Source organism: Hyaena hyaena, unplaced genomic scaffold (assembly GCF_003009895.1).
Source record: "Hyaena hyaena isolate Hyena2069 unplaced genomic scaffold, ASM300989v1 scaffold_302, whole genome shotgun sequence".
NCBI classification, from domain to species: domain Eukaryota; kingdom Metazoa; phylum Chordata; class Mammalia; order Carnivora; family Hyaenidae; genus Hyaena; species Hyaena hyaena.
The window spans coordinates 1,411,548-1,432,425 of NW_024080936.1; the positions used below are offsets into that span (position 1 = coordinate 1,411,548).

At 65.9% G+C, this 20,878-nt stretch overlaps 3 protein-coding genes across 7 annotated transcripts in view; 1 reads left to right on the forward strand and 2 right to left on the reverse strand.

Annotated features, from left to right (window-relative positions):
* Positions 1-16,322, forward strand: part of DOT1L (DOT1 like histone lysine methyltransferase) — a 59,400-nt gene extending 43,078 nt beyond the window's left edge. For 2 of the 5 annotated variants that reach the window (XM_039247980.1, XM_039247982.1), the window contains 17 exons: positions 61-171; positions 285-519; positions 861-980; positions 1,588-1,679; positions 2,000-2,101; positions 2,379-2,516; positions 3,114-3,239; positions 4,634-5,118; positions 5,304-5,427; positions 5,817-5,963; positions 6,997-7,108; positions 7,995-8,557; positions 8,768-8,970; positions 11,231-11,295; positions 11,693-12,616; positions 13,330-13,882; positions 15,354-16,322. In XM_039247980.1, coding sequence (XP_039103911.1) covers positions 61-171; positions 285-519; positions 861-980; positions 1,588-1,679; positions 2,000-2,101; positions 2,379-2,516; positions 3,114-3,239; positions 4,634-5,118; positions 5,304-5,427; positions 5,817-5,963; positions 6,997-7,108; positions 7,995-8,557; positions 8,768-8,970; positions 11,231-11,295; positions 11,693-12,616; positions 13,330-13,847 — 4,065 coding nt within the window. In that variant the 3' untranslated portion in view covers positions 13,848-13,882; positions 15,354-16,322. Of the gene's footprint in view, positions 1-60; positions 172-284; positions 520-860; positions 981-1,587; positions 1,680-1,999; positions 2,102-2,378; positions 2,517-3,113; positions 3,240-4,633; positions 5,119-5,303; positions 5,428-5,816; positions 5,964-6,996; positions 7,109-7,994; positions 8,558-8,767; positions 8,971-11,230; positions 11,296-11,692; positions 12,617-12,720; positions 12,852-13,329; positions 13,883-15,353 lie in introns of all 5 variants that reach the window. The other 3 variants (XM_039247981.1, XM_039247983.1, XM_039247984.1) reach the window with 3 other exon arrangements.
* LOC120242322 (collagen alpha-1(XI) chain-like) lies at positions 16,317-18,865 on the reverse strand. The gene is made up of 2 exons (XM_039248006.1): positions 18,312-18,865; positions 16,317-18,066 (listed from the first exon to the last, which is right to left on the reverse strand). The coding sequence occupies exons 1-2, from the start codon at positions 18,839-18,841 to the stop codon at positions 17,418-17,420; spliced, it is 1,179 nt and encodes a 392-aa protein (XP_039103937.1). The 5' UTR covers positions 18,842-18,865; the 3' UTR covers positions 16,317-17,417.
* PLEKHJ1 (pleckstrin homology domain containing J1) lies at positions 18,577-20,878 on the reverse strand. The gene is made up of 6 exons (XM_039248009.1): positions 20,646-20,878; positions 20,483-20,550; positions 20,316-20,382; positions 19,375-19,465; positions 19,210-19,273; positions 18,577-19,132 (listed from the first exon to the last, which is right to left on the reverse strand). The coding sequence occupies exons 1-6, from the start codon at positions 20,737-20,739 to the stop codon at positions 19,067-19,069; spliced, it is 450 nt and encodes a 149-aa protein (XP_039103940.1). The 5' UTR covers positions 20,740-20,878; the 3' UTR covers positions 18,577-19,066.

The following is a 20,878-nucleotide window of genomic DNA, read 5'->3' on the forward strand; positions in this document are numbered from 1 at the left end:
TGCGTGGGGGACCCGGCCGAGCCTGCGCGTCCGCAGACACGCCTGGCGCTTGCTTTCCAGGAGGAACAAGAGGCGGCTCGGCGCCGGCAGCAGCGAGAAAACAAGAGCAACACGACCACTCCCACCAAGGTGCCCGAGAGCAAGGCCGCCGTGCCCGCCGACACCCCCATGGTGAGCGCTCGCCTCGCCCCTGCACCCGGGCCCCCGGCGCTCTGCGGGGGGCGGCTCCTGGGACCTCCCAGGAGCACACGCCCCTGACGTCCCTCCACCCCGCCGTCCGCTAGGATTCCGGTGCCGAGGAGGAGAAGGCTGGGGCGACCGCCATCAAAAAGCCGTCCCCTTCCAAGGCTCGGAAGAAGAAGCTGAACAAGAAGGGGCGGAAGATGGCCGGCCGGAAGCGCGGGCGCCCCAAGAAAATGAGCACTGCGAACCCCGAGCGCAAGCCCAAGAAGAGCCAGACCGCACTGGACCTCCTGCACGGCCAGGCCTCGTCGCAGACGGCGGCGCCCTCGCCCCAGGGTGAGCCGGTCCCCGCAGGGGCACAGGCTGTGGTGACGGGGGCACAGGCCATGGTGACAGTGCCATGTGCCGAGTGGCTTGGTGCCCGAGCTCCAAGCCCTCCTGAGGGCACACTGGGGTGTCCCTGGGCCTGTCTGTACAGCATCCTGCCGACCTGGGCTGTAGCGAAGAGCCAGGATTTCTTAGTTACGAGGGGACGCGTCTGTGCTTCCGGAAGTGCCCAGTGGTGTCTGCTCATGTCTTTGGACTCTAGGAGCCGCGTCCGGTCGTGTCTTTAGAAAGACCCGCGGCTCCATGGAACAGAGCCCACGCTGACGCGTGAACGTGCTGTCTTCCCGCAGATGCGTACAAGTCACCTCATAGCCCGTTCTATCAGCTACCTCCCAGCGTGCAGCGGCACGCCCCCGCCCCCGACCGGCCGCTGCTGGCAGCCACCCCACCCGCACTGCAGAAGCTGCTAGGTGAGCTGGAGCCTGACCCATAGGACAGCGCGCTGGGCTCCCCAGGGCCCAGGCTCGGTGGCGCCTGGGTTTCAGGTCTGTCAGGGCCCTGCCCAGGGCGTGTGGGGCCTTTTTTGGGGACGTCCGTGGCTATCTGGACTGCCTGGAGTGCTTCTGGCATCGAGGGGGCAGGGCCGAGGGTGCCGCAGGATCCTCCCAAACAAAGAACAACCTGAGTCGTATCTACAGTGCTGGGTGGGAGAAGGCCTGTGGGGGGTGAGCAGAGGGCGCATGCACTCACGGTGCTGGGCCAGTGGACCTGCTGGGTGTCTGAACATCAGGGGAAAGGAAGCCCTTCCGTGCTTCGGGGGATGCCGGGTCCCCCAGCCCAGCGTCAGTAGCCCGCATTTACCTAGAAAGCCGCAGACTCAGTAACGACCACGTGGTCTTGTGGGGAGGAAGAGATCGGGTGGTGGTGGCCAGGAGCCTTGAGGGGCTCCCGAGAGCACCGAGGGCCCTGGCCTGACGGCAGGAGGTGACCTCCAGCAGCCACGCCCTTCTCCAACGGTTTCCGAAGAGCCCAGGGGGGTCACATCTGCAGTGACCTGTGTCGCTTGGCTTCTCCCAGAATCCTTCAAGATTCAGTACTTGCAGTTCTTGGCGTACACCAAGACCGCCCAGTACAAGGCCAGCCTGCAGCAGCTGCTGGACCAGGAGAAGGTGAGCCCTGCCCTGGGCGCCCTCACGGGGCGGCTCTCTCCCCTGGGTCCCCAGAGCTGCCGAGGTGTCCTGGGCCCGGAGACGCAAGTCTGGGGGGGCTCGTGCGCCATAGGAGCAGTGAGGGTCTCCGCAGGCCTGGGCGCCTGTCCCCACGGGGTCCGGAGAGGGTGTGGGGTGTCTGTTGCTCCTCACTGAGCAGCGACGCTCTCAACCACTAAGATTGGGCTGAAGGTCGTCGGCCTTCTGGGCTGGGGTGTGTCCCGCCGTGGGAAGGGACATGGCGGGGAGGGGCCTCGCGTCACCGTGCTCCGTCCCCGTAGGAGAAGAACGCCCGGCTGCTGGGCGCTGCGCAGCAGCTGTTTGGCCACTGCCAGGCCCAGAAGGAGGAGATCAAGAGGCTCTTCCAGCAGAAGCTGGACGAGGTAGGGGTGGGCGGGTCGGGGGCCAGGGCACAGCCTAGGGAGTGGAGATCTGGAAGGGTCTTTTCCAGTATCTGGAACGTGGGAGTGTGGTCACAGGGCCGCTGGCGTGGGCTCGTGCCCCTCCCGCAGGCGACCGTCAGACCTCTCTCTGCTCTCTGACCGCCATCGGCCGCCACCCCACATCCCCTTTCTGGCCCCAGGGAGGCCTCGCCCCACCCTTTGCCCGCCGTCGCACAGCCCTGTGTGAAGGCCCACCTGTGCTGTCATGTGTCCGCAGCTGGGGGTGAAGGCGCTGACCTACAACGACCTGATTCAGGCACAGAAGGAGATCTCGGCTCACAACCAGCAGCTGAGGGAACAGACGGAGCAGCTGCAGAAGGACAACAGGGAGCTGAGGAGCCAGAGCCTGCAGCTGGTGGGTGCCTGGCCCCGGGGCACTGGGAAGCCATCGTTCCGCCCCGGACAGGCAGGGATGACCGGGCGCTTGCGGGGCCCAGTGTTCTTCCTGAGGATGGGTTTTCCAGGCCCCCCACCCCCACCCGGCTCAGGTTCATTCTTGGAGCCCTGAGGCCCCATTCTGGGCTCCCAGAGGACATGGCAGCCAGCGGGGTCTGGGGCCCTTGTGAAGGCTCTGACACTTTCACCAGAGGTGTGTTTATAGGCGGCCCAGGCTTCCACCCTTCTGCTGCCCATGCTGGACTCCCTACTGCGCCCCAGGGCCAGGTCACAGAGCTCTCGGGACCTCACTGCCATGGGGGCCGGGGCGCATTCTAACGGGCCTTCTCGTTCCATCCTGTGGGACCCCACCTTGCCCCCTGTGGGCGTCCCTACTAGGGACCCCAGTCTCCCCCTTGGGCTACCTCCTCAGCCTCGACTTCTCTTAGCGGGTTCCCTTCTCTGGGCCTGCAGGCTCTCGGGGACACCTGTCCAGTATCTGCTCTCTGCCGGGCAGACTGGTACCCACCCCGCCCTCCCCACGGGGCTCACGACCTCGGCCTCCCCGTCCCCACAGCTCAAGGCTCGGTGTGAGGAGCTGAGGCTGGACTGGTCGACGCTGTCCCTGGAGAGCCTGCTGAAGGAGAAGCAGGCCCTGAGGAGCCAGATCTCCGAGAAGCAGAGGCACTGTCTGGAGCTGCAGGTGGGGGCCGGAGCCGTGGGGGCCCCTCTGGGCTTCGATGCGGCGTTAGGAACGTGGGAAGTGCCCCCCCCCTGCCGCCAGCTCCCGAAACCGTCTTGCTCCCCAGGGCAGGATATTGGTGGTGGCACTGCAGTAACGGCAGCCCTCACAGCCTGTCCTCACCCCCAGGGGGAGCGATGGGCTTGGCATCTGAGGGGCCCCACGTGCTCCTGGAGCGTCTCGGGCTCCATTCAAAACGTAGGATTCCCTCGATGCCCCTACAGGGTGGGCTCTGAAGCCGCCCCCGGGAGGGCGGTCCTCGCACCCGGCACCGGAGCCGAGCTGAGGGCGGTGATGTGTGCGCCCGGGTCAGTGGGAACACAGGGTGGGAAGGAAGAGGGGGCAGACAGGTCTGCGTTCCCTCATGTTCCCCGGCCGCTAGCTGACCGGGTGACCGCACTACCACAGCAGGACGTGCGGCGTGGGCATCGCTGGGCGCTGAAAGCCCCGTTCGCAAGGCTCTGCCTCCTGTCAGGGTGGCCCCCCAGCCTGGCTTCGCGGCTCCCGTGGAGCCCTCCCGGTCAGCGGGCCCTCGGGTCTGGCAGGAGTTTTGTTATAAAATGACCCTACAGCGAATTGCTCTATGCTGAAGATTCATTTTGAGTATATTCCTTATTTTCTTAAATGTTTAGTTTAGACAGAGAAGCATGAGTAGGGAAGGGGCAGAGAGACAGGGTCTGAATTGGGCTCTGCTCTGTGAGCGCAGAGCCCGACACAAGGCTGGAACTCCGGAATTGGGAGACTGTGACCCGAGCCGAAATCAAGAGTCAGGCACCCTGAGGATACTTCTTAAAGCCTGACTCCCCGGGGTGGGTCTGTGAGTGGTTAGGGCCCAGGGGCTGCGAGGCCGAGCTGTGCTCTCTGAGGGTTGTGGCCCAGGTGTCCCCTCCTGCTGAGCTGGCAGTGTGTGTCACAGAGAAGAGGCCTGCTGGCCTCGCCGGCGGAGCCAGGACCTGTTTCCACGGTCACGCCAGCAGGAGACGCTTCTCGAGAGCGGCTGCTGGGTGCTGACCCTCCTTTGTAGTAAAGAGCGAGAGGCTTTCGTTATGGAAGCCTTAGTGGGGGTGTCTTGTGTCCCGAGTACCGAGAGGGAACGCAGAGGGAGGGCTCCTCACAGACGGAGCACATGTACCTTACATCACACATGGGGTCACCGTGTCCTGTTCCCTTTCCACGAGTGTGCGTCGGCAGAGCCGTACTGGGCAGCTGGCGGCGCCAGCCTCTCCATCAGCCACAAAGCCGGCTGGCGTCCTTCCCACGTTCCCTGACCCGTCCCTTGGATGTGTTGCTGGGCGCGGCCGGACCGGCTGGTCCTCGGCCTCAGCAGGCCTGACACCCCCCCACCCCCCCTGCAGATCAGCATCGTGGAGCTGGAGAAGAGCCAGCGGCAGCAGGAGCTCCTGCAGCTGAAGTCCTGCGTGCCGCCCGACGACGCTCTGTCGGCGCACCTGCGCGGGAAAGGCGCCCTGGGCCGGGAGCCAGAGGCGGAGCCCGGCCGGCTGCACCTCGACCTGGACTGCTCCAGGTTCCCCCTGCCCCACTTCAGCAGCGCGAGCCCAGAGCTCTCCATGAACGGCCACGCGGCCGGCTATGAGCTGTGCGGCACGCTGAGCCGGCCCTCATCCAAGCAGAACACCCCCCAGTACCTGGCCTCCCCGCTGGACCAGGAGGCCGTGCCCTGCACCCCCAGCCACAGCAGCCGCCCACGGCTCGAGAAGGTGTCCGGCCTGGCCCTGCCCGACTACACCAGGCTCTCCCCAGCCAAGCTGGTGCTAAGGCGCCACCTGAGCCAGGACCACGCGGCCGGCGGCAAGGCGGCCTCCGGAGAGCTGCACCCACGGTGAGTCTGCGTGTGGAGCTCGCCCACCCTGCTCCAGCGCCCTTGGGCCACCGTGGGCTTCTTGGAGAGCCCGGCAGTTTGGAAAAGATTCGGGGTGTTTGCTGGGCCCCGGACGCCAACTCTAGATGCAGAACCTCCGCTCTGGCGGCTCCCCAGAGAAGGAACCAGAGACGGTCTTGTTCCAGAGCCGAGCATGCCAAGGAGAACGGCCTTGCGTACCAGAGCCCGGGCATCAAGCTGAGCCCTCAGGACCCTCGGCCCCCGTCCCCCGTGGCCTTACCGATGACAGGGGAGAGGGCCAGCGAGAAGGTGAGGGCGGGGCACCGGCTGTGGGGGCGCACGGTGGGTGTCCTGATCCGGCCCTTAGGGGAGGTGGTGCAGGTGTGGGCCGGGCCAGGCTGCAGAAGGCCAGGCCCAGGCCTGGGACATGGTGCTGCACCCCCATGGGGGCCATGGCCCGTAGGGTGGAGGGGAGTGGTGATTTCATTTGTGAGCGTAAGGCGGCACGTGTGAGAGACCACGGGAGGGTCCCCAGTTGGCTGGAGGTGGGGCCCTGAATTTCAGGAGGAGCTGTTTGGGGGGGGGGGTGTCACCGGGACAAGGGACCTTCTCCCGTGGCGGGAGGGGCGCCAGGCCCCCCGGGTGGTGCCTGTGGCCTGGCCAGCAGGGGCAAGGAGGGCCTGGCGGTGTGTCTACAGGGTTTGAAGGAGCGCGCCTATGCCAGCGGCGGGGAGGCCATCACCAGCCTGCCGGTCAGCATCCCGCTCAGCACCGTGCAGCCCAGCAAGCTGCCCGTCAGCATTCCCCTGGCCAGCGTGGTGCTGCCCAGCCGCGCCGAGAGAGTGGTGAGTGGGCGCGCTGTGTTCCTCGGGCTGCAGGGCTGCGTGTGCGGTGCGGGGAAGTTGCGGCGGGGGGGGGGGGACCTTGTTTCTCCCGTGAGACCCGCCATCATTTGAGTCGGCTCCAGTGGCAGGACGGGGGCACACCGCCCACTCCGGGCAACCAGAACGCCCAGTTCCAGGCCTCCTCGCAGCAATGTTTGCCCATTTTTATTTCAGATCTGGTTTTGTAGAAGGTGGTGCACGGGCGGAGAGGGAGTACAGGTCTGGCTCCCCTCCTCCCGCCTCCCGCGTGCGCACCGCGAACGGCAGGGCCTCACGTGATGCGGGCCCTTCTCCGTGTTAACGGAGATACGTCACATAACTCCCCGCCCACGTAAAGCGTATGTTTAGTAGCTCTTAATACGTTCACAGGGTTACGCAGCCGCACCTGTTCACGGGCTTACTCACTCATGTGGACTCACACCCCGCGTGGCCTCTCGTGTCTGGTTCCCTCCCTGAGCGTCGTGTGTTCAGGGACCGTCCGTGGGGCGGCGGGTGTGGGCGCCTCGCTCCTGCTCGCGGCCGAGGGACATGTGCGTGCGCGGTGGACACACCTAAGGGATGTGGGCGTGCGCGGTGGACACACTGCTGCTCTAAGGGTGGACATTTGTTCCCACCTTTGGCTGTTGTGACTCTCGCTCCTGTGAACGTGCGCACACAGGTTTGGTGCGGGCGGCGTCTTCCCCCCGCTCCACACAGGAGCAGAGTCACTGGCTGCTTCACAGCTACAGTCCATCCCTTCTCTCCCTGCTCTCTTCGTCGCCAGCCTGACATTTGCCATCAGAGTGATCCTTTGGAACCCAAGGCACCTTGTCAGAACCTTCTGGTGGCCACCCACAGCGCTCAGACCCGAGCAGGTCCCTTCCCTTCTGTGCGCCTACTTGCCGGTCTCCCTGCCTCCGGCCCTTGGCACGTCCTGTACCTTGTGTCTGGGACACTCTTCCTGACCTTCACCCGCCAGCCTGCTCAGCTGACAGCGCGTCCTTTGTCTCCGCAGAGAAGCACCCCCAGCCCGGTGCCGCAGACCCGCGAGTCCTCCACGCTTGAGAAGCAGATGGGCGCTAGCGCGCACGGGGCTGGCGGCAAAGGCCCCGCCCCAGCTCCTGCAGGTTGGTGTGCTCCTCCTGCTGCTGGGCCCCCGCCCCTTCCCCCGCGGCCCGGCTGGCCCGCCGCCTCCCGGCCCTGGGGTCTGAGCTGCCCTCGGGGGTGCGGGCTTCTGTGGGCCTCCGCAGGTCTCGTGGCCCGCGGCATCCTGGCATAAATGACCTTGCTCTGGCTGTATTTCAGCCCGGAAGGTGGGCCCAGGTGACATCCTTGTCACGCCGCCGTGGGTGTTTCTGGCCCAGGGCTGGTTCCCCCTCAGAGAATGCCGGTGGTTGAGGCCACGTGCGCCGGCGGAGGCCCCGCGGACTTCCTGTACAGGCCAGGTGGCATTCTGTGGCCTGTTGGGTCTCTGCCACCCTGTGCAGCTCTGTGGCACCAGAGCCCCAGTGACAGTGTGTGGACTGGAAGGCGTGTGCCAGTGACACTCGAGACACCCGGCGCCAACCGCCGGACGCACCGGCTAGCCGGACTTTGCAGCCCTGTGCCAACACGCGGGCTGCCGGGCGGCCCTTCCCCGGGCAGGGAAAGGCCTGACCCTGGTGTCTGGCATGCCGGCTCCTCTAGCACTAGGGACGGCTTCAGGGGGCGGTGCAGCCGGGCCTCAGTCCGTGCAAGAACTTTCCCCACTCTCAGTGAGCCTCCTGGGGGCCCCAGCGTGCGCCTGCTGTCCCCCACATGCACAAGTGCAGGGAGCCCTGGGGACACCCAGGGCCGGGCAGGCATCTGTTGCACGGCCAAGCCCGGTTCACGGGTGCCTGTGTCCGGGCGCTTGAGGGAGCCGCATGCAGGGCAGGCTCGCGGGTGCTGGGCTCCCTCCCCAGCTCCACCTGCACAGGTGCCCTCGGCCCCTCTGGGCTGGGCTCCCCTGAGAAGCCCTGTCCTTTCCCGCAGGCTTCTACACGGGCTCGGTGGCCGTCAGCCCAGCGCCCCTGGCTTCCGGAGTCGAGCCCGGCGCCTTTGACGAGGTCCCCGGCCCGGGCGGCCTGTTCGCCAGCATGGGCTCTTGCGGCTCCACCCCACAGCACCCGCCCCTGCTGCCACAGCCCCGCGGCTCCGGCGCGGCCTCGCCCGCCCACCCGCTCTGCGCCAGCCCCCGGCTCAGCAGTGCCGCCCAGGGTCCCTTCCCTGATGGCAGCAAAGGGGACCTTCCATCTGAGGCCGGCTTCTCAGACCCTGAGAGCGAAGCCAAGCGGAGGATCGTCTTCACCATCTCGGCTGGCGGTGGCAGTGCTAAACAGTCGCCGCCCAGCAAGCCCAGCCCCCTGCCCGCGGGCAGCCGTGGGGACAGTAGCCAGGGCCACGGCCAGGACAGCCGCAAGCGGGGCAGGAGGAAGCGGGCGGCAGCGGGGGCCCCCAGCCTGAGCTCAGGCGTGTCGCCCAAGCGCCGGGCCCTGCCGTCCGTGGCTGGCCTCTTCACACAGTCTTCAGGGTCCCCCCTGAACCTCAACTCCATGGTAAGGCCGGGAACGGCTGGGAGTGGGGGCAGGGAGGGCAGGTTCCGTTCCCTGGCTGGCTGGGAGGCCTCAGCCCCGGGCCCCCAGGGCAGCAGGCGGGCTCAGCCGCTTCCCGGGCAGATGCGGGTGGGAGGGACCCAAGCACAGCCCTGGGTGTCGGTGCTCTGGGGGCTTGTTGACGGGCTCGTGCTGTGTCTGCTGGTCCCTCAGGTCAGCAACATTAACCAGCCTTTGGAAATCACGGCCATTTCGTCCCCCGAGAGCCTGAAGAGCTCCCCTGTCCCCTACCAGGACAGCGACCAGCCGCCCGTCCTCAAGAAGGAGAAGCCCCTGAGCCAGACCAACGGGGCCCACTACTCCCCACTGACCTCGGACGAGGAGCAGGGCTCCGAGGACGAGCCGGGCAGCGCCAGGCAAGTGGGGCCGGGCAGGGCGGGCCTCGCGCGAGGAGAGGCTCGTGATCGGGCGGGGGACCTCCCAGGGCGCCGAGGACGGGCTGCGTCCGGCTCCCGGTAGTTGGGGGATACAGGGGTCATGACCCCTCAGCTGCCTTTCTCAGGTGGACGGTTTCCCCGGGTTGTTCACCGGTGTACTTGGTGAGAAGCCGCTCGTGAAGGGCCTGGGCCGCCTTCCCACCTGAGACTCCGCACCCGGGGCCGGGCTGGCCACCTGGGCCTGGAGCCCCTGGGGCCGGGGCTGCTCCGTCGTGGCACACGCGTCACTCTGGGAACAGACGGAGGGGGCAAGGCGGCCGCGGCAGGAGCGGCTCGAGCAAGCCAAGCTCTGCGGTCCCGGGGAGCGCTGCACGCCCGGCGAGGCGGACCGTGGAGGCTGCTCTTCTGCAGCACGTAGGCCCCGCTGGGCCTGACTCGGAGCGCGTGTCCTGGAGGCGACCCGGGGGCCTAGGGCGCATTCACGGAGTCGAGCAAGTGTCACTCGTCTCCATCGGAGAATGTTTTCACCCCGAAAAAAAGCCCCTTTATCAGCCACTCCCCACCCCTGCCCAGCTCCCACCATCCAGTCTCGTCTCTGTGGACAGGACTCCTCTGAGTGGGATCACGCAGGATGTGTCTTGTGTCTGGCTTCTGTCACTGCGCATGGTGTCCTCCGGGTCCCCCCGCCTGATGGCAGGTGGCGGGATGTCCTTCCTTTCTGGGGCTGGGTCCCACACCAGCGTGCGGATGGACACACTGTGTTTGTCGCTCGTCCACGAAGGGACGCTGGGCTGGGTGTTACTGGCTCGTAGTTAACGAGGACTGTTTTGCTGTGAAGTTTCACACACGTGTTTCTGTTTCAAAATGTTTTGTTTACCCAGAAGTAAAATTGCTGGGTCACGTTGTGGCTTTGTGTTCAGCCTTTTGAGGACCTGCCAGATGTTTGTCTGCAGCGGCCACCCCTTCTTGTTCTCCCAGCCATGCGTGGTTTTCCCACGCGCTAGTTTTTCCACGTTACTTGTGATCTTCTGGTTTTGCTGCCTGCATGTCTGTCTGTCTGTCTAGGGTTTTTTGTTTTCTTTTATGTTTGTTTTGAGAGGGAGAGAGAGAGAGACAGTGTGAGTGCAGGAGGGACAGAGAGAGAGGGAGACACAGAATCCAAAGCAGCTCCAGGCTCTGAGTCGCCAGCACAGAGCCCGACGCAGGGCTCGAACCCACAAACCCTGAGGCCATAACCCGAGCTGAAGTTGGACCTTAACTGACTGGGCTGCCCAGGTGCCCCGACTGGTTTTGTTTTATACTGTAGTGGACATTCCTTCGGGCACAGCGACTCGTGGTTGTGGGTTCCTTCTCTGTCCCCAGTAACGTTGAGCGCCCTCTCGTGTGCCGTGTGGCCATTTGTGTGTCTTCAGAGAAAAGTCTCTTCAGGGGCTGTCTGTCCACGGCGTCGTCACGTCATTTTTTATTAAGTTATAAGAGTTCTTTACATACCCTGCAGGCCACCTTTTATCAGATGTCAGCTGAGAACGTTTCCTTCCGTTCCCTGGATTCTCCTTTCAGGTTCCTGTTGATGCTTTGAAGGGCGGAGGTGGATTCTGGTCCAGTCCCGTCTCCCTTCGTCCACCTCTGCTGCCTGCGCTTCTGGTTTCTTGTGCGGGCTAATTCATTCTGCTCCTCTTTTGCGGACCTAAGTTATGTTTTTAGAAGTTTCCCGCTCGAGTGCTCTTCTTTTGTGTGGAGAATGTCAAACTTAGCAGTTTCCAAATCCTTTCGGAAGTTTTCCCGTGTTCCTGGAGGGCGTGGCGCCCTTCAGGGCGTGCTCTGCCAACACCGACACATGCGGCACACGCCGCTCTGTGATCCGGGGTTTCTGCGGCACGTGCCGTGGGTCCCAGGTGGCCCTCCGGAGATGAAGCAGCGCCTGCGCCAGAGCGGGCACTGAGGTTGGACAAAGCTTCAGGGGCAAGTTCACACCGAGGTGGTCCCAGCAGGGACGGATGGGCATCTCTCTGTGAGGGGAGATGGCGCCCCTGTGCGCGAGCCCTCTGCCTCGGCCCTGCCACTGGTGGCGTCCTGCACGGCACGAGGGACCTGGTGGCCACAGTCCCTGTAAAGAGGTCTGGGGACCGTGGGCTGTGTGCCGCCTGCCTCCCCGCCGCCCCAGGCAGCAGCGTGAACACAGGGCCCCTGCTGCGCAGATGGATTTCAAATATCTGCCATCTGTTTTTTTTCTCGATAGAATTGAGAGAAAGATTGCCACAATCTCCTTAGAAAGCAGATCTCCTCCGAAAACCTTGGAAAACGGTGAGCAACTTTCCTCCACATCCTGTAATTCCCAGGCCAAGGGTGACTCCGCCCCAGGGTGTGGCCTTGACGCTTGGCCTCTAGAAATATTTCTGGCCAGTGTTGAATGCCACCTGCATGGACAGCGGGACCTGGAAAGCCGTCCCCACGGCTGCTGGTCCCAGCACTGCTGGCCAGCAGTGCCGTCCCTCCTGCTCGACCCAGGCTGGCATCTGACTCTGTGCGTGCACCCAGCTCCCCTCCCGTCACCCCGTCCGCCTGCTCAGCACCACCCGACCCACCCCCGGCAGGTCTGGTTGTGGACCGTAGCACACTTCTCTCGGGTGGAAGGGGTGGCTCTGAGCCCCCCGGCCCCTCAGAGGCCCCACACCTCACGGGCTTCACGTCTCCTCGGCAGGTGGTGGCCTGGCCGGGAGGAAGCCGACCCCTGCCAGCGAGCCCACCAACAGCAGCAAGTGGAAGTCCACCTTCTCACCCATTTCCGACCTCGGCCTGGCCAAGTGCGCCGACAGCCCGCTGCAGGCCGGCTCCGCCCTGAGCCAGAGCTCCCTGTTCACTTTCCGGCCCCCGCTGGAGGAGCCCAGCCCGGCTGACGCCAAGCTGGCTGCCCACCCCAGGAAGAGCTTTCCCGGCAGCCTGTCAGGGGCAGGCGGGCTGAGCCCAAGCGGCAACCCTCCCAACGGCTTCACCTTCAGCGGGGGCCTGGCCGCAGACCTCAGTTTACACAGCTTCAGTGATGGTGCTTCTCTCTCCCACAAGGCCCCAGAGGCGGCAGGCCTGGGCGCCCCCCTGAGCTTTCCCGCCCCCCGGGGCAAGGACGGCGCCGCAGAGCCCGGCCCCTTTGTGAACAAGAGGCAGCTGGACGGAGCAGGCGGCCCCAAGGGCAGGGAGGCAGGCGAGCCGGGCCCAGCGGCATGCGGGCCCCCGGACAAGGCCCCGCTGGCGCACGGCAAGCCGGGCAAGGGCCGGGACCGTGAGCCTGACCTGAAGAACGGCCACAACCTCTTCATTTCCGCCGCCGCCGTGCCCCCCGGGGGCCTCCTCAGCGGCCCGGGCCTCGCCACAGCGGCGTCCTCGGTGGCCAGCGCTGCCCCCTCCGCCCAGACGCACCGCCCCTTCCTGGGCACGTTTGCCCCCGGCCCGCAGTTCGCCCTGGGCCCCATGTCCCTTCAGGCCAACCTGGGCTCGTCTGTGCTGCAGTCCCTGTTCGGCTCCGTGCCGGCCGCCAGCCTGGTGCACGTCTCATCCGCCGCAACCAGACTGACCAACTCGCACGCCATGGGCAGCTTTCCCTCCGGGGTGGCAGGCGGCGCAGTTGGAGGTAGGCGGACACGCGTCTCTCTCGTGTGACTCTTGGGTCCTGCGGGCCGCACGCCGTCGCCGACGCCCTCCTGGACCGACGGGTTAATGACAACTGCTTTCCAGGTTCCCTTGCAGGGCCCCCTAACGGGCGAGAGGCTGTGCCCACGTGCCCCCTCAGGTCCACTTTGCACCCGTCACCTCGTTCCTTTTCGTGAGCTGCAGATGCGCCTGTGGCGTGGGCAGAGCACTCACGCGTGAGTCGGCCTGGGTCAGGTCCCCGGGCCGTGACGGCGCCCCTTGTACCTTCGGGAGAGCTGGCGCCACAACTAGGGCTGTCTCGTCCCCGTGGAGGCCACCTGTCGGAGCTGACACGGCCCTGGGGCCGGGCGGCCGTGGGGGGCCGGCGCTGGGCAAGAGCCGGTGGCCGCAGCGCCTGCCGCCTGGTGGCACCGTGTAGGGCGGAGAGGAGCCGCGTGGCCGGGCCGGGCCCCCCGCGGGGTCCCAGCCGGCTCTCTGGCGGGCGCAGGCGGGCGGGACCCCCCCTCCCCCCGTCCTGTGGCGGGGAAGGTGAGTCACCCCGGCCACCCGCGCCCCCGCTGCTTGCTGCTTTGCCCCCGCCCCGCGACGCCCTCGGAGCTGCGGCCGCTGTCTGCTTCCCGTCGCCGCGTCTCTCTAGGCTTGACTGGAGACTTGCCCCCCTGTTGAAGCTGAGTTTTTCTCTCCTGTTTGCAGGTGTCTTTAACCACGCGGTGCCTTCCGCCTCCGCTCATCCGTTTGGAGCCAGTTTCGGCAGCGGGGCTGCGTGTCGCAGCGGCACGCTGAGCTTAACCCCCCTGCAGGCGGTGGCCGGCGCCCCGCCCCCGCCCCCTCCGGGGCAGCCCGCCCTCCCCGCGCCCCCTCCCCCTAACGCCGCCTTGCCTCCCGCCCCCGCACTGCTCCCCGCTAACTCTGAGCCCGCGCTTCTGCAGAGCCTCGCGTCCCTCCCGGCTAACCAGGCTTTCTTACCCGCCTCCTCTGCCGCCTCTCTGCAGCCTGCTAACGCCTCTCTGTCCGTCAAGCTCGCCTCCCTCCCGCACAAGGCTCCCCGCCCCTCCTTCACGGTGCACCACCAGCCCCTGCCCGGGCTGGCCCTGGCCCAGGCCGCGCCCGTGATCCCGCAGGCCAGCTCCACGGGCCCGTCCGCCGTGTGGGTTTCCCTTGGCATGCCGCCTCCGTGTGCCGCGCGCCTCGCGGGGGTTAAGCCACGATAAAGACCTTGCTTAGCTAGCGGTTCGTATTCTGTAAGGTAAGGCTAGAGCCCAACCAGGGGGCCCGTATGAGACCCTGAACTGTTTGTCCTTCCTTCCACAGAGAGTGGACGGGCCCGCTAGGGCTCCGAGGAGGGGCCGAGGGGACCCAGGCTGTTCTGCCTCGGGTGGAGACGGTCGGTTCTGAGAGGTGCAAGGGAAAGCCAGGGTAACTGGGGCTGGCCGTGTGTACCGGTCTCCAGGACGGCTGAACAGCCGCCTCCGAGCTCAGCTCTGTGCGGCATGCCTCATGGGCCCCTGCCCAGCAGAGGTGCCCAGGAAGGAGATGGGCGGGGCCGGCAACCCATCGTGCCCAGGCTGGCTCGAGCCTGCTGTCGCCCTCAGGCTTTGTGTCTGCGGCAGCCAGGGACCAGGGCCACAGGGGCAGTCGGAGCCCGGCCTCGCCGCCTGCCGGCTCTCGGGCCTTCCGCAGCCTGGCTCCCTGGCACACGCTGCACGGCATAGGAGAAGGCACCGTGTAAGGGGGCTGTCCACAGCTGGTGCTTGAGTCTCAGGCTCCTGAGCTGGAGCCCCTGCCTGCAGGCCAGTGGGCCAGGGGCTGCGTGGGTCGTGATGGCCACAGCCCTGCTCAGAGGAGCACGGCCCCCGCCTTGGGGCCCTCGGTGGAGGGCAGTGTAGGAAGGGCCCGTGTTTGGAAGCTGGTGAGGAAGATCGCCGTGAGGCCTGTTCAGGGAGGGTTTCCATCTGCTCCTGCACTGGCTGTGTGTCTGCGTTAGGAAGCCAGGCCCTGGTGCAGCTGGCCCGGCCACAGCTGGTGCTGCTTGGCGTCACTGGGGGCGAGGGGCCTTCTGGGGCAAGGACTTGAGGGAAGGAAGCTGGGCGCTAACAGGGTGCTCGGGCCAGGCTGTCCTCCACTGTCGGCCGCAGCTTTACGTGGAAACAGATTGGGGGCAGGGGGGCCGCTGGAGTCTGACGGCCTCCCAGTCAGGGTGCAGGTTGGTGGATGGCCTGCGGTCCAGGGACAGGCTGTGCCTTAGCCTGTCGGGAAAGTCCAGAAGGCAGAGCAGCTTTCGAGTGTGATGGTCTCATGCTGTCAGAGCAGGCGTTCTGTGCGGCCGAGACCGGCTCTGAAGAGGTCAGGGGTGTGCGCGCGGAAGCATCTGGGCACCAGTCTCGGGCCTGGCCCACTGCCCACCGCTGCCTCCTGACCTTCCGCCCCACGGCCGTCGCCCGCGGTGCTCCCCGGGGCAGGACGGCGGGCCGTGCCTGGCAGGTGGCGGCCTGGGAGGGCCTCAGCCCCCAGGCTCCTGGGGAGGAGGGCCGGGGGCGTGGGCCAGGGGTCCCTGCCAGCAGAGGCAGGGCCTGCAGCGACCAGGTCCTGTCTGTCCGACCGTCCGACCGTCCCATCCGCCGCCGCTTGTCTGTAGGAGGTGTGGCTCCCCGGCCTGGGGGAACGTTCTGCCGAGGGGAATGCTAATGCTGCCTTTCCTCCCGCGCTGGTCTCCGCAGGTAACTAGGATTCTACCTCAACCGTGAGACCTATGCACGCACGGGCTGGGCCAGCAGTGCGGCAGCGGCCGCGGGACGGCGGGACGGACCGAGGACCGGCGACGAGGCTCTACTGTGAACCAGCGCTGCGCACGCCTGCGGGAGGTGCCGGGGCCTGGCTCCAGCTCGTACTGTCGATAGTTTTAGATAAAGTATTTATCGTTTTTTAAAAAGTATAAACATTCTGACTTATTTTACTCCACCGGAGTCGTAAAGGCGCTCTATGAGAAGTGTAGATACTGTACATGAGAGGATCTATGTAAAGACGCCCACCCGAAGGACTGGCCCGCCCGCGGACACGCTGACCGCCGGTCCCGGTGCTATCTCGACGCAGGCCTCGCCGCCGCCTCGCTCTCTTGGTGCTGACTGGAGGTTGACCAACGCCAAACCCAGGCCTTGAGGCGCCTGCCCTGCTTGTCCCCCGCCGCTCTTCCTATACCAAAGGCATGGCTGTTTCCAGGCGGGGGTGGCTCGCTCTGTTGTGACATTCCTCAGAAGAGGCCCCCTCCCCATCACTGTGAATGGCTCCCCCAGACTGGTGGCCCCTCGGTCCTGGGATCAGCGCCTTTGGCATAGGAACAGCCGGGGGGCGCGGGAGGGCCAGGCCCCCCCAATCCTGCACGGAGCCCGTTCTGAGTGGTGCTCGCGAGGAAGGTCTGGTACCCGACTCCCCGACGGTGCGGCGGCTGGCGCGTTCTCGTCTGCGCGTCTCTGCTCGGGTCGGGCTCACGCCGCCGTCCACCAAAGCACATAGTAAGCTCACGGCATGTTGGCCGGTGACGTGGGGCAGGTTAGTCACGGGTGCCTGGTGTGTGTGTACAGAAGAGAGTCACGCTGATGAGTGACAGTATTTTATAGAGATGTGATGAAAATTTATAAATTTCATAGACTTGACTTCATTTATTTTTAGATTGTATAATGCACAGTAAACTAAAAAAGAGAGAAAAGTGAGGGGAAAACCTATTTATTCAAGTGCACACAATGGCAAGGGCCCAGGGCCGGCCCTCAGCCCCAGACTCTGCGTCCCCGCGGTGCCTGGGGCGGAGTGGACAGGCCCCGCGTCCTGCCCCAGTCTCTCTGGCCAGTCCACACTGCTGCTCCCGGCCTCTGCCAGCCCCCGCCCTGGGGCAGCCTTGATGGTGCTTGGGAATGAATGCACTGGGGGGCAGGCGACCAGGGCAAAGCCAGGAGAGTTGTGCCAGAGGTTGCCAGAGGTTGCCAGCAGGGTCCAGCATGGCAGTCTGTGACCGGTCTCCGGTCCGCCAGCTGACCAGTGTTGTGCTGGTACATGGTGTTTAGAAGGGTCCCCCCGCCCCCGAAGCCCTCCATCCCCTGAAAGGGCCAGAGTCAGCCAAGGCCCCGGGAGGGCACCAGGACCTCGAGATGGGTGAGGGGTCAGAGCCCTATCCTCAGGTGCTTGCACCCGCCAAGGAAAACGGGCAGCTTGCCTTTTTCCGAAGGTGGGCTGCGGTCTAACTTGTTGCTCCAGTAAAGGCCTGGAGCTCCTGCCTTGCCGGGGAGGGTCCGTGCGGTGGGCCAAGGCCAGCCCCGCCGCCTCCTGACCCCCAGGGGCAGGTCTGGAGCCAGCCTTTCCGGCGGGCGGGGTTTAGGACGGTTTTCTGCCTCCCGCCACCTCAGGAAGGCAGACCGGTCTGTGCGGGGCAGGTCTGGCTGCTGGCTCCGTTTTGGAGGTTGCCTAGACCCTGGTTTCCACAAGAGGAACCCGCAAGAGCCCTGCTTTCCTGCCTGCCCCGGGGGGGGGGGGGGGGACATCCCTGGCCCAGGATAGTTGAGGCAGAAGATGGTGCTTGTGATGGGTTCTTGAAATTGGCCCGTCGTCCTGTAACTGGCCGCCCCGGCTCTCCCTCTGAGCCGGTGCTCCAGGCGCATGAAGGTGCTGTGTCTTGCCCCTGTGAACCCCGAGCCCTGGCCCTCTGGACGGGGCAGTGTCTGCTCGGCCTCTCCAAGAGGGCGCCCTCCCACCCCCCCACCCCCCCATGTCAGGAGCCCAAGGCTCCCCAAAAGCTACAGGCTGGGCAGCGGAGAGGCCACAGCAGGGGTCCCCGGTCTAGAACAGGGCAACCCCATACACAAACACTGCATCGCTTTGGTGCGGGGTCCCGAGTGACGTGCCATACCCCCCTCCCGATAGAAACAGCGCGCACCGCAGGCATCGCCCCCCAGGCGGTCCGGGGTCATGCCTGCCGGCCCTGGCGGGTGGGGCTTAGGGACTGTCCTCCCTGAGCCCCCGGCCGCGGGAGGGGTAGCGGCGTGGCAGTGGCGTGCGGGGCCCCGGTGCTGCTGCTGACGGCGGGCAAGTTCAGGGAAGCCCGGTGGGCCCACGGGGTGGCTCTGCTCAGGAAAACCCAGCAAGGAAGACGGCCCTCCGGGCGGTCGCCGCTTCTCGCAGCTACGGACTGTGACGTGTGTGAGGCTCACGCGCCCCTCTCGATCCACACCGCTCGCCCCACAGCAGGCCACGCTCGTCTCCCATCCCTGTCCACCCCGTGGCCCAGCCACACCGGCTCGTTTCCTGTGTGTCCACCTTAATTTGTGACTCCAGACGGGGCTTTGCTTTGTGTCTCTGGCAGACTGTGTTCCGGTCGGGGGCGGGGCTGGCCTGACCCTCCTGTCCCGAGGACCCCACCGCGCTCTGCATCTCCACCTCTCGGCGCTGTAATAAAATACTTTCCATTTGAACCTGGTTTGGTGGAAGCGCTTCTTTCTGCTTAGGACAGGGTGAGGGGGAGGCGCGAGGACAGGGACTCCCGGAAGAAGCCTCCTCAAGCAGCCACATGGCCACGACACCGTGGCCACCCACTTCAGGGAGGGCCCACCATGCTGGTGCTTACACCCGATTAGGCTGGGCCCACCCAGCACACTTCCTTTTTAAGTCAAACCAACTAAATCAGGACTAACACTGGCAAAACATGTCCTGAGGTTCTGCCTGGGCGCCGGAAGTGGGATCCGGTCAGGGCCATCTTCGGGCTCCTCACACCACACCTCCGTTCTCCCTCGGGGCCTGTGAGCACCAGAGGCCCCACGGGCCAAAGTCCCAGCTTCCCCGCCTCTCCCTGGTCTGGTTCTAGGTCTCTCGTGCTCCGGCCGGCCGGCCACCCTTGCTCCCGCCTGGAGAGCACTGCTCTTCCTCCGGGGGCAGGTTCCAAGCACCGGGGCTGCCATCCCACGAAAGAGGTACCTTTATTTGAACAGAACAAGCACGCCGGCCCGAGCGCTTCCAGCCCCGCGCCGGCAGGCGCCCAGCCAGGGCCTGCCCCATCGGCAGGAGTGGAATTCACAGTGGCTCCAGGAGGCACGGCCCCCACGCCCTTCACAGCATCTTCTAGCTCCGTACATTCAGCCCGCACAGGGCAGGAGGGCTGCGGCAGCCCCAGGTGCCGCCAGGCCCCAGCTTCTGGAAGGGGACACCTCTCCCCCGGTAGCAGCATGTGGCACCAATGGGTGCCAGACCGGTCCGGAGGGGGAGAGGGGGCAGGCCTGAGGCACCAGGATGGGGGGGGGGGGAGAGTCCAGTTACTGGGTTGTTCCTCCAAGCTGCCCCCGCCCACCTCCGCCAATCCTGGGATCCTGAAGCCTGCTGCAGCAAACCCAGGCTTGTGCCAGGAACCCCGGGCCTGGGGACGATGGGGGGGTGCGCGTTCCAGCGCCAGCTCTCAGGCCTTCACGCCACCCAGCTGGAACCTGGCCTCCTCAGAGATGCCGAACTGCTCCAGAGGGTCCTGTGTGGGTGAACAGGGGGTGTGAGCCCCACCCCAGAAACCCCACCCCTCCACCCCGCCCCCCGCCCTCTGTGCACCTTGCCAGTCATCTTCCGGATCTCGTTCCTGTAGAATATGAGGCTTCTCCGCATGAACTCGTAGCTGGGGGGAGAAAGCAGTGTGTGCTCAGACTCCTGCTCTGCCCTGACCCCCCCCCCCCCCCGCCCCAGACCCCCCCCCCCCGCGGGCCCCCCCCCCCCCACCTGGCTCGACGCAGAGCCCCCATCCACTCCTGACACTGCTCCTCACTGCAGCACTCAAAGTGATACTTCCTCTCCGGATCCTCGATGAAACCTGCAAGGGGAGCAGTCCCCATCTCGTAACTCGCTCACCCCCCCCCCAACCTCTCCCCCACCAGGCCTCCGCTTCCTGTGGCCTCTGTCCAAAACTGTCCCTTCCTCCAGTCCAAGCCCAGGCTCAGGGCTTCCCACCAGCGGTGCCGTGGATGCAACTGCATCCAAATGACACGTTCAAGTCTGGTACCTAGGAACGGAACCCTATTTGAATACGGGACCGTTACAAGTGTGACTGCTTAGAATGAGATCAGACTACAACAAAACGGGCACCAAATCTAATGGACTACTGTCCTTGTCAAAAGGGGAAATAGCTTAAACACAGCAAAAGTAAACCCCGTGGAGATGGACACAGGGACTGAAGGCATGATTCTACAGACAAGTGCGGGCAAGCAGCATCCAGGATGGCTAGCGACCCCCAGAAGCCGGGAAGCCTGGGAAAACGTCCTCTTAATGAGGAACCACCCGTGCAGACACCCTGATCTCAGACTTCGGCCCTCCAGATCTGGGAGAGCACCGTTCCTGGTTCCTGCCATTTAAGCCCTTCGCGTGTAGCTCGGAAAACTTGTAGCAGCAACTCCGTCTTTTCTCGCTGCCGACTGGACCCTCTCAGGACCCAGGAGTATGCTACGCAGCGCCCAGAGGACGCCGGGCACCCGAGGAGTGCAGGGCTCCCACGCGAGAGGCAAAGTCCCAGCGGATCTGGGGCAGGCGCTGTGCCGCGGCGCGCGCCCAGCGGGTGGGGAGGGCCCAGCGCCGACCTCGGCAGCCCAGGGCGGTGGACTTGGCCCGGCGCAGGCGGGCGGGGCGGGGGTCGCGGCCGGCCGCGTCCCGCCACGCCCGTCACTCACTGATGGAGAAGCCGCTGGGCTCTTCCTGGGTGACTCTGCAGTGCTCCAGCAGCAGGGCTCCGACGGGCTGCGGGCAGAGGGGGCGCAAGGGAAGGCTGGGGGCGAGCCTCCGCGGGGAGCCCCGCACCCGCCCGCACCCGGGCGCCGCCCACCCCCGGCCGGCCTACCTCGGCATCGTCCGTCCGGAAGTAGAAAAGGAAGTTGACCACCAGCTTCACCAGTCGCCGCTTCAGCACTAAGAGCACAGGGCGGGCTCGCGCGGGCTCGGTGGCCGCCCCCCCCGCCCCCCCGCGCCCCCCCGCTCCCGCCTCGGCGACCCGGCCCGCTCACCGCTGCCTTTCTTGGGGCCCCGCATGCCGAGCTCGGCCGCCAGCTCGGCCGGCTGCCGGGACAGCGCCTGCAGCTCCTTCTCGTTATAGCGCATGGCGCCGCCGGGACCCAAAACACCGAGCGCCGGCCGCGCCCTCCCGGCCGTCGACCGCCCTCGCGCCAAAAAAGTCCCACAGCGCCGTCCCGGAAGCGCTGCCGCACCCACTGCGCTTGCGCGCAGCCGAACCACACAC